Here is a 12,325-nt window from a genome sequence, read left to right on the forward strand (position 1 = left end):
AAAATAGCATATTAGAAGGCTTGCTCTTGCTGCTAGGAGGGCAGCGGACCCGGGTTGGGGGAGAGGCAGGAATGATGATAAGGAGGCATCTAGATCAGTGTCAGACCCAACCCCTGTTGAGAAATTGAAACTTTTCAGGAGACTACAGAGATGTTGAGGAAATGAGAACTGAAACCTAGGCCCTGCTATGGCTGTGGTCTGGGCAGGTGTGGTTAGCAAAGGAAGTGAAAGGATTAGGGTGACAGGCAGCTCAAGCCAGAGGAAGGTGGGATAGCTCCTGAGGGAATGTGGGAGCCCTGATCCAGGCTAGTGCAGGGTAAGGAAGGGGTTATGTTCCAAGGGACACCAAGGGGGGCAGTCTGCTACTGAACGCGGTGTGCCCCACCAAGTCCCTGGCCCTCACTCCTGCCCTCATGAATCCCACTTCTTCCTGCCAAGCATTTGCTCAACTCTCTCCTGAGCTAAACTCTTCCTCCTTCCTCTCTCTGCCTTTCCAGCACCCTATGGTGCCTGACCAGGCTCTGCCCAGCTCTCCAGGGAGCCTGTCCTGAGCAGTGCAGGTTCCTGGATTCCCATAGCGCTGCCACCCACCTTGCCTAAGTGGGGATGTGACCACGCTCCGTCTTGAGGCTCCATCGTGTTTCATTCTGTGGTCTTGGTTCGCCATGCCAGTCAATGTTACTTTGGTGCAGGTGTCCCTTTCTCATCAGGTTCTGCCCACAGGAGTTCTTTAGGAGTGACAGTAAGTCAGAATCAGACTCTGGGGGCCCCAAAGGAGCCACACTGCACATGCTTTCCCCTAGAGCAGGCACATGGGAGGGCTGTTCATGGGCTAGGCTGGCTGGTTCTTTGTTCTGAGGAATGTATTGAATTATGAGTCAAATAGGCAGATCCAGGTGGAGGGTCCTAGGTTAGTCAGGAGGCTGGCAGGAAGCAATTCACCTCTAAGGTTGGAGTGAAGAGATTTACTGAAGGAACTGCTGTACTGAGGTGTGGGCAGGTGAAAGGAACAAACAGAAGGATGGCGAGGCACCCACCCAGAGATGAGGGCTGAAGGAGGGGTGGGAATCATGTTACTGAAGCCCAGTGAGAAGTTGGGCTGGCTGGCAGGAATAGGATCAAGAAGGAAGTGGAAAAAGCACCAAAGCAGGAAAGGAGCAGAGGGAGAAATAGCCCAAACTTCCTCTTCTCTCATCCTCTGGTGTCCTGTTTTCTTATTGTATTGTCCAAACCCAAGTGGAACTCAATTGGCAAGGGGTCCTGGTGATGAAGCCCAAATGTCCCAGCCTCCTTGGACACAGTGCAAGGCCAAGGGTCTGGGAGGGGGAGGGCGGTGGCACAAATAGAGATTAACTGTCTCAATTAACACCAGAGAGGTGTGAAAAATTGTCACACAGATGCAATATCTGGATGATGCCTATGGCCTTAACCCAGTTATTTCTCTGTGATCACTGCTGGGTTGGAGAAGCTTTTTCTGGTTGCCCCAGAGAGAAAAGCCCAAGCTTCACCTTTACATTCATTTTGTTATCATTTAGAAAACACTGTTTAGTCTTGATTGTTACAGAACTAGAAAACAGTAGAGCCATGGGGGCCTCAAGAGTAACCATCCCAACTTACACAGTGACGGAGGCCCAGAGAGAATGAGAGCTGAGCCCAGGGTCACAGGACCAATGTGAGATGATGTTGGAGAGTATGCAGTAACTAGATGATACAATTAAGGCCACATAGGTAGAAGGTAGCAGGGCCAAAATTCAAATTGGTCAGCCTGACTTAAAACTTGACTGAGCTTTTGGGCACCTGGGTGGCTCAGTCAGTTGAGTGTCCGACTTCAGCTCAGGTCATGATCTCGTGGTTCATGGGTTCAATCCCTGCGTCAGGCTCTGTGCTGATAGCTCAGAGCCTGGAGCCTGCTTTGGATTCTGTGTCTCCTTCTCTCTCTGTTCCTCCCTGCTCTCTCTCTCTCAAAAATAAATAAAGATTAAAAAAAAAAGTAAAAAAAAAAACCCAAAAAACTTGACTGAGTTTTAACCAAGACCCCAAGCTGAGCGCCTAGTGGGAAGAAAGGTGATGGAGTTAGTGTGACCCAGCCCAAGATGCCTTGTCTTTCAGACCTGCCCATCCTCTCCTTTATGGTCAATACATTCACAAACCATCTGGGAGGAGTAACAGTGAGGTCACAGGCCCAGTGCAGTGTGTGAGGACTGAGGGCTGAATATGAACAGAAGACAGGCCTGTACAGGCCCTTGGGTACACCCTTCCTTAAGATGCTGTCCTGGGCCTTCTATTCTGTGACCTGGCTTCCCATATTTAATGTTCCATGGCTGATAAACCTTTGGGACTTCAGGCCTTCAAATCCATCCATCCAGCATGCCTTGTCCCAGGTGCTAGAGATATAGTGACAAACAAGATCTCCTCCAGAGATCTGTGGGGATGGAGGCATTGACAGGATGGGTGAGATGGGCAATACACATGCCTATTACAGAGCGTGATAAACATCATAAAGGAAGATTGCTTTAAAAAATTTGGAGCAAATATCCAAGTGGGAGACCCAAGACTGCAGTCCACCTTTGTAGGCTCATTTCTTGGGATAGTCAGACTGTTCCCAAACATGGCTCAGCCCATCCAGCCGGTGCTGTTTGCTCTCCTGGGAGTGTCTACCTCCTATGCATTAAGACCCCTTCCAGGGCAGCCTTTTGGGGTCCCCTGTTGTAGATAGAGGCAGCCTTCCCCACATGGAACTACTATAGCACTTTGATTCTGTGCTTTGGAATTTCTTAAATTTTTTTAAATGTTTATTTATTTTTGAAGAAAAGAGAGAGAGCATGCACGCAAGCAGGGGAGGGGCAGAGAGAGGGAGACACAGAATCTGAAGCAGTCTCCAGGTTCTGAGCCGTCAGCACAGGGCCTGACATGGGGCTCAGACTCAAAAACTGTGAGATCATGACCCGAGCTGAAGTTGGCTCCTTAACCGGCTGGGCCACCCAGGTGCCCCTGTGCTTTGGAATTTCTTATTCAGGCTCAAACAATAGTGAGGGGGTTCTAAATCTTGATTCTGTTAGTTTAATTTTCCATTCTCTCCTTCCTGAATACTACAATAACCATTGGCCCAACTGTGGCAGCCCAGTTCCCAAGAGGAGGGGCTGGGTGTGTCCAGAAACTATGACAGAGTAGTTAACCCCTGGACACTGGAGTAGGACCACTTGGGTTCAAATCCTGCTTCTTACTAATTGTGTGATCATGGGCAAGTTGCTTAACCTCTCTGAGCCTCAGTTTCTCTATCCTTAAAGTTTAAATAATTGGGTGTTGTGAGAATCAGTGGGTTAACACAGTCAAAGCCCTCAGAACTGTGCCTGGTACTCCATAAGCATTCAAGAAATGTTAGCTATTGTTATTACAGCTATTATTAGGAGCCAGTGGGTGTGCTTGTAAACAACTCCTCATGCCCAAGCGAAGCTGGTACAGATACACAGGCTCCACATACAGCCACACTTAGAGATGGAGCAGGGTGGGGAACTGAAACCCCATTTTAGAGATGAACGGAGACTCAGAGAAGGCAGGGCATTCATTCGTTTAACAAATACTTTTATTTATTTTTTATTTTTTGGGCAATTTCCACATGTCAGGCACTGCCTCTTCCCACATCAAACTTACTGAATCCTCAAAGGAGGGCCCTGTGTTTTAAACAAGCACCCCTTGGTGATTCTCAGCTTCAGGCGAGTCTGGGTAAATGCTTAGGTTCTAGGATACCAGTGCAAACATCTTGCCGCATTCCAAGTTTGGATTTGGGTTTTACAGGGAATACCATGTTCTGGTGACAGATTTGCATAGCAGTTAACAGCACAGCCCCGGGACCTAATGAATTGGGTAGAAATCTCAGGTTGCCGCTTACTGGCTGAATGACCTTAGGGTAAAATGGGGCTGATAATAGTACCTACTTCAAAGTTGTTGTGAGAATTAAATTATTTATGTGAATGCTGACACACAGTAACTATTATAAAGTGTAAGCTATTATTATTACTGTGTCCAGCGTAGACAAGCATCAGAGAGAAGGTGGGGGTGGTGGATTTGATGCTTCTTATCCCAGGATTGGCTCTGCCTATAGCGTTGGCGGTGTCTGTCTCTTCAGGGAGACTCACCACCTGCTCCCTTCCACGGGAAGAGCTTTCCTGAGCCAGGGAATTCCCTCCTGTAGTGCCTGACAGCAGCTCCCAGCATTCTGATGCCATGCGCTCTGCCCACAGCAGCACGGCAAGAATTAGATCACATCTCGGGGCCAAGGCCAGACTGGAAAGACAGGCAGCTTTAGGTGTTGCGAGTGTCTGTTTAAGAGCCCTGAAACTGAGAGGGGGAAGTTCAGGTCCTGAGGAAGCTCCTCTCCGCTGCCTGGGCCAGCTTTGGCTGGGGGTGGTGTTCAGCTCGCCCAGGCCACAGGCCACGGGTGTGTGGATGTGCTGCAGACAGGGGAAGGGCGGGTGCCCAGGGAGGAGAGGCAGGATGCCAGGGCATCTGCCAGCCCTCCAGGACATTCATTTTGGCCCACTGCCCTCCAGCAGGGAGCAGACAAGTGTGTTTTGTTTTGGCATTAACTGGGCAGGCTATGGGAAAATAGGTGGCAGGCTTCCTAAGCTGAGTGGGGCCTCCTCCTTTCACAGGCCAGCACACAGTGGTTGTAGACCTGCCACCTCCCAATCCTGCTGTCCCTCCCCTACAACTCCATCTCCTTCCCCTGGTCACTGCCTGACCCCCGCCCCAGTTCGGCCTGGGGGGTCCTCTCCAGGGAAGGGACTCACAAAGGAGTAGCATCTCAAGCTGCCAGGCTGGGCTTTGAAGAAACTCCCTGGTGAAGCCCCTGTGTTACAGATGAGGAAATGAAGGTGGAGGGACGGCCAGGGACTTCCCAGGTCTTCATGGGTGAGTCAGGGGCAAAACTGGGACTGTAGTTGGGCTCAACCCCCTCCCATGGGAATTTCTCTTTTTGTGTTTTGCTTTTTAAATTTACAAACAAAACCAGAACAAAACGAAGGGAAACTGAAGGAAAACACATGCGCATACAAAGGAAACTCACATTTGTGGGCCAGCACAGTTGCAGGCATTTTATATAAACATTTCCATTTTTAATTCTCACCACAACCCAGCCAAAAGTCATTATTCCCCTTGTAAGGACGAGGGCACTGGGTTGAAGAAAGATTTCAGAACTCGGTCAAGAACCCAAAGCTAGGCAGAAGAGGAACCAAACATCTAGCCCAGGTTTGCCTGACCCCCAATCCCTTTGATGTCAACCCTCCTCCCAAACCTGACTGCTTTACCCATGGGTCCATGTTTCCCAGAGTTGTAATCACAGTGCAGCTCCCAGTGGGAAGGCCCTCGTTGGTGTCCTGCATAAGTGGTCATTCAACCTTCCCTGATGTATCCCAAGGCAGGCAGTCGCTAGCTTACATAGCTCCTCAGTTCTTTACAGATCACATACCTGTTATTTCACTTAACCTGTACCACCTCCTTAGGAGGAAGGACAGAATTTGTGATGTGCAAAAGGTCACATTCGCAAAGTGCCTGGCAAAGACAGGGCTAGAACCTTGGTTGCCTGCCTCCTGATATCAAAACCATGTGACTGTCCGCTCCTGCTATAGCCCTGGGACTGGCTGTCCTCTCACCCCCCCTCCCATCCCCACCAAATTGTAACACTCCCTGGCACAGGCTGACCAGATAATTCACTGTCCCAGTGCCTGCCTCTCAGGAACCCATCTCTGGCCTTAGATCCCTGTCACCACCTGGTGGAATCTGGGCCCTGTGTGTTCGGGGCACACTGCTGAGATCTTTGGTCTGTGTGTTGATATTGGGAGTTCCTGGAGTGCAGGGCCTGGGTCTCATCCCAGAGACCTGCTTATGACTGAACCCAGAATAAGGGACTGGTTGAGGTTGAGTGATGTTGGATGGAATTCAACGTCTAGTTCTGCCACAAACTCACTTTGTGTCCTAGGAAGAGCCCCTGTCCTCTTCTGCTGGCTACTGATCTTGAGACGTCATTCCAGCAGGCTGTGATTCTGTCTTGAGAGCTAATGGAGGAGACGTGCATACTCCCATACCAGGTTTACCAGAGGGCTGTGTTGAGGAAATTAGTTTAGGCAGGAGCAAAATATGTGTGTGTGTGTGGGGGGGGGGGGGGGTGGGGAGTGGAAGTACAGGGGAAAGAAAGGTGATTAGGGTAGAAGGGAGGTAATGGGGATAGGGTCCACAGACTGCATTATTTGTAACAGCATCGTCAGCTAGCCTCAGTGGGGCTCAAACAGGGAATGGCTAGCATTTGGATGAGCTAATAGGTATTCCCCAGCAGCCTGAACCAATGTGAGTGGCAGATAATGAGACAGCAGGAAATGGAGTGAGGGCTGTGAACCCTAGCTGTGAGGAGGGTGGGAAGTGCGTTGGTACAGTCTGGGCATATGGGATGGTGGCCACCATCTCTAGAGCCTTGGGTGGAGTGCCAATCTGTCCTGGATGGCCACTTTGAACTGTGGTGGGGTGCCGTTCACATTCTAATCATGCTCAAGGGCTGCTGCACACTTCGTATCCCTGCAGTTTCCCCTGGGAGTTCTGTGGAATATTGGGATAGCTTATCTTTCACTCATATGCCTGCTCTAGTCAGCTTTTAATCCTGGATCTCACTTAAATTTAGAATCACATTCCTTCTGGGAGATTGTACAGCAGCATGCTGGAGGAAGAGCATAGCTTCAGAATCACAGGAAGCCAGGGGCCAGGCCTGGCTCTCCTGTCCTAGCTGTGTGACCTTGGGCTGGTCATTTCACTTCTGATCTTTAGTCTGTGAAATCTGTGAAACGGGGTCATATGTATCATGAGAAGTTGTGAAGGTTAGAAACAATGTAAATAATATGCCTACTTCAATCCCTGAAACATAGAAGAGGCAAAATAAATGGTAGCTGTTATTAATTCCTTCCCAGGGTAAGAATCCCACCTGTGGCCTCCTTGACGGAAGGGAGTTAGCACCTACTTGCGCTGCTCCAGGAATGGGGGAGCTCACCCCTTCTAAGGGCAGGTTGGCCTGGAAAACCTTCTTCCTTAGATACAGCTGAGACCAGTCCCAGTTCGGTCTCTGGGGCTATAACGCACGCTGCTCTGTGGTCACAGGACAGCTCTGTGGCATTTCCCCTAGTGTCAAGGGATCTTACATCTGGTAACACAGTGCTTGCTTGCACTACAGGAGCAAGGCTCTGGAAGTTCCCAGCCCGGTTCAAAGGGGTACATTTTAAGTCAGGCTTGTAAAGTCACAGAAATCTCTTTCCCATCCCTGTGAAGTTTGGAATATATGGTTGTATCCTCCTGAGTCTTCATTTTTCCTGGGTGAACTCTCAATTCCCTGAACAAGAGGCAAATGGGAGAACTGGATTCTGGTCCCAAATCCATCACTTCAGGGCAAATCACTTACCTTCATTGAGTTTCCAGTTACTCATTTGTAAAATGAATAAAATAACACTCTTTCACAGGATTATAGTGAAGATTAGCCCAGAAAAGTAATATGAAAGTTGGGGTTTTGGGAAAGGCATTTAGTAAATGTTAAACACATTTCTTTTTTTAAACCACATTTTTGAAAAAGCACCCAGCAGGTAAGTCCATCTGGTGTTGCCTGTTATTTGTTACACCTCCAAAGAAAATCATCTCAGAAAGTCAATGCCGTTCCTGGTTTTAGAATGGCAAATCAGGTGGAGGATGCCCTCCTAAACCCATAAAATAAAGCCCCAGGGTTGTACTTCATCTGTGAAGAGCCTACTAAGTTCCAGGCTCATTCACTTACCTTATTCTGTGGTTGGGGACCAAGGCCCAGAGAAGGTCCAGCATATCAGTAGTAGAGGTTAGATCCCGAATCTCATAACATCTAGCAATTTTATACCCCTAGTCCTCACTTCTATAAAAGAGAGGTGAAGGGAGGATAATCTCTGGGCCAGACTAGTTGCACCCAGGACTAAGATCCAGCAAATCTTTGTTAAGCACCTTTGTGTGCATAACACTGTGTCTAGGAAAGCACTGTTACCCACCCCCCACCCCACCCCCACTATCTTAGTAACATTCATGGAATGGCTGGTCTGGAAATCAGCCTTGGTGAAGGCTGAGGCTGATTCTGTCTTGCTCTTAAGAATCTGTATTCCCAGTGTCTGGCACAAGGCTTGGCACAAAGCAGGACGCAGCAAATGTTTTTTGAATGAATGATAAATCAGTAAGCAATTATTGATCACTGACTATGTGCCAGAGCCTGTGGTAGACGGAATTCTATTAATACAAGCCTGTGGGGCTGGTATTATATCCCCGTTTTACAAGCCAGAAAGTAAAGGCTGAAAGCAGTGAAACTGGCTAGCTCAAAGCCTCACAATTAATTGGTGCTGGAGCTGAGATTGGAGCCCAGCCTGGCTACCTCTTGCCTGGGCTCTAGCTGCTGCTCCACAGCTGTCGGGGAGTTGGGTCTCCACCCACTTATTCCATTGCCCCAGGCGTTCCCTGATGGTAATTGAGGACTCTGGTGAAGGGCTGACTTTTGAATGGCCTCAAGGAAATCAGAAAAAGCAAGCCTGATTTCCTGGTTCATACACAGTCTAGCTCATGCATAGCCTTCTTGTACAAGAATCCAGGTAATTCAGTGTGAACAACCTGGGTTCAAGTTCCATCTTGAACCAATTTCTCGCCAATTGTGGCCTTGGGCAATATACTTGGGTCTCTCCAGGCCTCACTTTCCTCTTTTTGCCTGACTACTCTTCTGAGAACAGGCGTCCGGTACTCCAACTTCTGATAAAACTGTGGGGCAATCTAGTTCACCCTTCGCACATCCATGTGGCTCCGGAAGGTGTTTTCATTCTTCTAAGCAGCTCAAGAAAGGCTGAAAACCCTACCCCCAGATGGTCTGGATGTGTGAGGAGGGGGCTGCGTGGATGAACAGCCTCACTGGCAGATGAGGAAGGTGGAGCTACATACCCAGCTACATAGAGGCAGGCAGAGTGGACTGAGATCCAGAGGTCCTGACTCCCAGACACGAGTTCCCTCCGTTGCCCCTGCTGCCTCCTTTACTTTTTCTCACAGGTATCATTGGCAAAAGTTTATGACCCATAGAGTGTAGTCGTGCTGTGTGACCTACATAAAGTCTCCCCTCTTCTAAGGGTATTAGCCTCCCTATCTGTGAATTGGGGATACTGGTCTTAACAACCTCGAGGTACCCTTCCAGCAGAGAGTCCGTGCTCTTTGACTTGAATGCCCCTTACCAGAGAGCACTTTCTCCTTTGCAAGGCAACTAGACACCCCCCTGTCCCGCCCCCGCAACAGTCAGACACCTGCGGCCCGCTGAGAAAGGACTTGTCGATGCTCGCCCCCTTCATGCTTGCCTATTTGGCTAACCCATTCGCTCACCAGAGAGGGGTGTTTGAGGATCGAAAAGAAGTAAAAAACAGAACTCTCCTGCAGCTACAAGCATGCTACCCTCCGCCCCAAGGTAAAAACTTCAGAGTGTCGTCCCCTTAAACACACACACACACACACACACACACGGACACAGAAACGCTGCGGCCCTAAAACCTGTAGGAGGTGGGGGCGGCTTGTGCGCGTGCGTCGGCGCGGAGCTCTCTCCCGCCCACGTGCGCGGCTCCGACTGCAGGCGCGTGCCCGGACGGCTGGCGGGAAAGCGCGCGGGAAGCCCCCGTCTGGCTCCCAGTGTGGGGGAGGGAGGACAAGAGGCGTTTGGAACGTGCCACTCTCGGAGAGAGGGGGGGGGATTTTCGTGCTCCGCTAGCGTTTCTATCCTTCTATTCCCCGACCGATCCGTTAGTTCCCCCCCGCCGAGATCCAGAGCCCCACGCCGCCGCCACGCTCCTTCCCTGCAGTGTGGCCCGGCCCCTCGAACCCAGCTCTGGACTGAATTGTCCCCTCCGCCGCCGGAGCGGGGCGCTGTGCCACTTGGTGGGGCCGGAAATTCCCGCGGCCTGAGTGGAGGAGCCGAAGCCGAGAGCGCGGCGCCGCCTTCCACCTCCCCGGGACGGGCGGGGGCGCTGGGCCCTGCGAGGGCTGGGCTGCCTGAGTGGGGGCGGGGGGCCGCGTCTGCTAGGAGCTGCGGCGCCGGCGGGCGGGGAGCCGGACGACGCTGCTGTTCGAGAGCCGCTCGGCGAGCTAGGAGACCCTGCGCCCCAGCTCTAGGGCCCCCGCCCCCTTGCGGTCTCCGCCTCCTTCCCTCACACACCCCCCGGGCCGTCCGAGCCCCTGGCCTTCCCGGCGCTCCTCCTCCTTCTCTTCACACTCGCCCTCCGACCCGGGTCCTCCAGCCGCCCGCCGGCCTTGCTCCCTGCCGGGGGAGTTCTCGTTCTCAGGCTCTCCTTACACACACAGACTCGCTTGCGGGGCCTCCCCTCCTCACGGCCCTCCACCTCCTCGTCCTAGCTGACGCCGCCGTCGGGGGAGGATTGATGTCCCTTCAGCATCATGCAGCCGCCGCCGAGGAAGGTGAGAGTGCAGCCGGGGGGCTTTGGGGTTTGGGAGGGATGTGTACAAGGGACGCGGCTGGGGCGACCCGCTGCGTCCCCTCCCCCTTTTCGCTAGGGGCCGTGACCGCCGTCGCCTCGGGCTTGTCACCGAGTTGCCGGCGGCTCCAGGAGGGGGCCACGCGAATGAGGTGTCTTTCCGACGGAGGGGCGACCCGGGCTCGTCCCTTCCACCGCACTGGAGACCCTTAGACATTTCACAGAGTTTCGGGTGTGCATTTGTGTGCGCGCGCGCATGGCAGTGCTGCTCGCTGCAAAGTGCATTCTCGGGGCTGCACCGAGGGGAGGCGGGGAGCCCCTGCAGCTTTGCAGAGCCTGTGCTTGTGTGATTGTTTAGTCTGTGCCTGATTTGAGCCCTCCAGCTGCTTGTCGCCACCCTCGTTCGTTTGCAAATTTTCAGGGAATTTGTTTCTAGTCTTAGCCATAAGGTTCGGCCTGCTTTTCCCACGGGGCGGCCGAGAAGTTGGACTAGTTACCGCCCCCCACCCCAGGGGAAAACAAGAAATTATGCCTTTCTCCCCCCACCCCCAATCCTGCCCCGCCCCTCCAGCTAGGGGGCCTTGAGGCAGTGGTGCTGCTCCCGGAGAGCGTGAAATGGGCAGTGCGTGGCGTGTGCACGGCAATCTGGGCTTGGGGTGGGAGTGACGGGTGCTCCCGGCGTGTCAGCCGCTTCCCCCCAGCGCCCTTCGAGAACTGTTTCACTGTCCTCTTCCCCAGCGTTCCTAGGGGCTGAGGCTGTGTCCTTGTCTTTTTAATCCTGCAGATGGTTACTTAGTGTCTACTCTGGGCATTGGGTGGAGAAGGCTGTTCTGTCCTCCCCTCGTGGACAAACCTAACTCGCTCGTGTCTGCTTCTTTCTCTTTCTTAATCCGGGTTTCTCCAGTTAAGTGAGTCTTTTTTTCTTTCACACATGTACCCCCCACCCCTCCGGGTTAGCACGGCTCTGGTTTGGGGGGGGGGGGATTCCAGGCCCACTGTAACCTGGAACCCTGGCGAGAGGCACTGGCCAGCTTGCATTTGCTGTTCTGTTTGAAGTGGAGCCGCCACGGGGACCGGCTTGCTGGGGTGGCTTAAAAGCACTGCATATGCTGGAAGGTCACTTTTGCTTTCTCCTTTGTGAGAAAGAGATTGTGATTTGATGGGCTGTCAGCGAGTGGAGGGCATCATCCTGAGACAGTGTGCTTTCTCGCAGCCATTATGGAATAATTTATGTAGTCAATTTATGCATATGATTTCATGATTGTGTAAATTTCGGTCCTTAGATATTAGGCATTCCTATACTCCCTTCTGCCATCTATACTCAGCTCACCTCCCCTGGTGGTAGAAATCTTTAAGTCTTTTTTGGAAGAAATAGAAGACAGGGCCTTTTAAAACTCTTCAGAAGATCTACTACATGTGTACTGAGCTTGTGCATGAAATGGAATGACTGGAAGCTTATTTTGCACTTATTCATTGTATAATTTTTATACTCTTTTACTTTTATTTAACCTCTTTCAGGTTATTTGCCTAGTTTTCTCATTAAGTATCGTCAGTAGAACAAAATAAGGTGGCTAATAATGGATTTATGGCCTTTACAGAAGTGAGCAAGAGTTCTATATTCTGACATTAAGTATTTTGCTTAATTAATTATTTTGTTGTTAAGGTTGCAGTAAGGCCTTCATAAATGTATGATATATTTTAGGTGAAAGTTACACAAGAACTGAAAAACACTCAAGTTGAGCAGATGACAAAACTTCAAGCCAAACATCAAGCAGAATGTGATTTGCTTGAAGATATGAGGTAAGATTATAGTAAATAGTTTG

At 51.1% G+C, this 12,325-nt stretch overlaps 1 protein-coding gene across 2 annotated transcripts in view; it reads left to right on the forward strand.

The window, feature by feature from the left end:
* The first annotated feature begins 9,998 nt into the window (after positions 1 to 9,998).
* The window catches only part of FCHSD2 (FCH and double SH3 domains 2), a 285,200-nt gene continuing 282,873 nt past the window's right edge, over positions 9,999 to 12,325 (forward strand). For both annotated transcript variants that reach the window (XM_043580308.1, XM_043580309.1), the window contains exons 1-2: positions 9,999 to 10,485; positions 12,205 to 12,302. In XM_043580308.1, the coding sequence (XP_043436243.1) occupies positions 10,465 to 10,485; positions 12,205 to 12,302 (119 nt within the window). In that variant the 5' untranslated portion in view covers positions 9,999 to 10,464. The remainder of the gene's footprint in view (positions 10,486 to 12,204; positions 12,303 to 12,325) is intronic.

This window comes from Prionailurus bengalensis, chromosome D1 (genome assembly GCF_016509475.1).
Source record: "Prionailurus bengalensis isolate Pbe53 chromosome D1, Fcat_Pben_1.1_paternal_pri, whole genome shotgun sequence".
Taxonomy (NCBI): domain Eukaryota; kingdom Metazoa; phylum Chordata; class Mammalia; order Carnivora; family Felidae; genus Prionailurus; species Prionailurus bengalensis.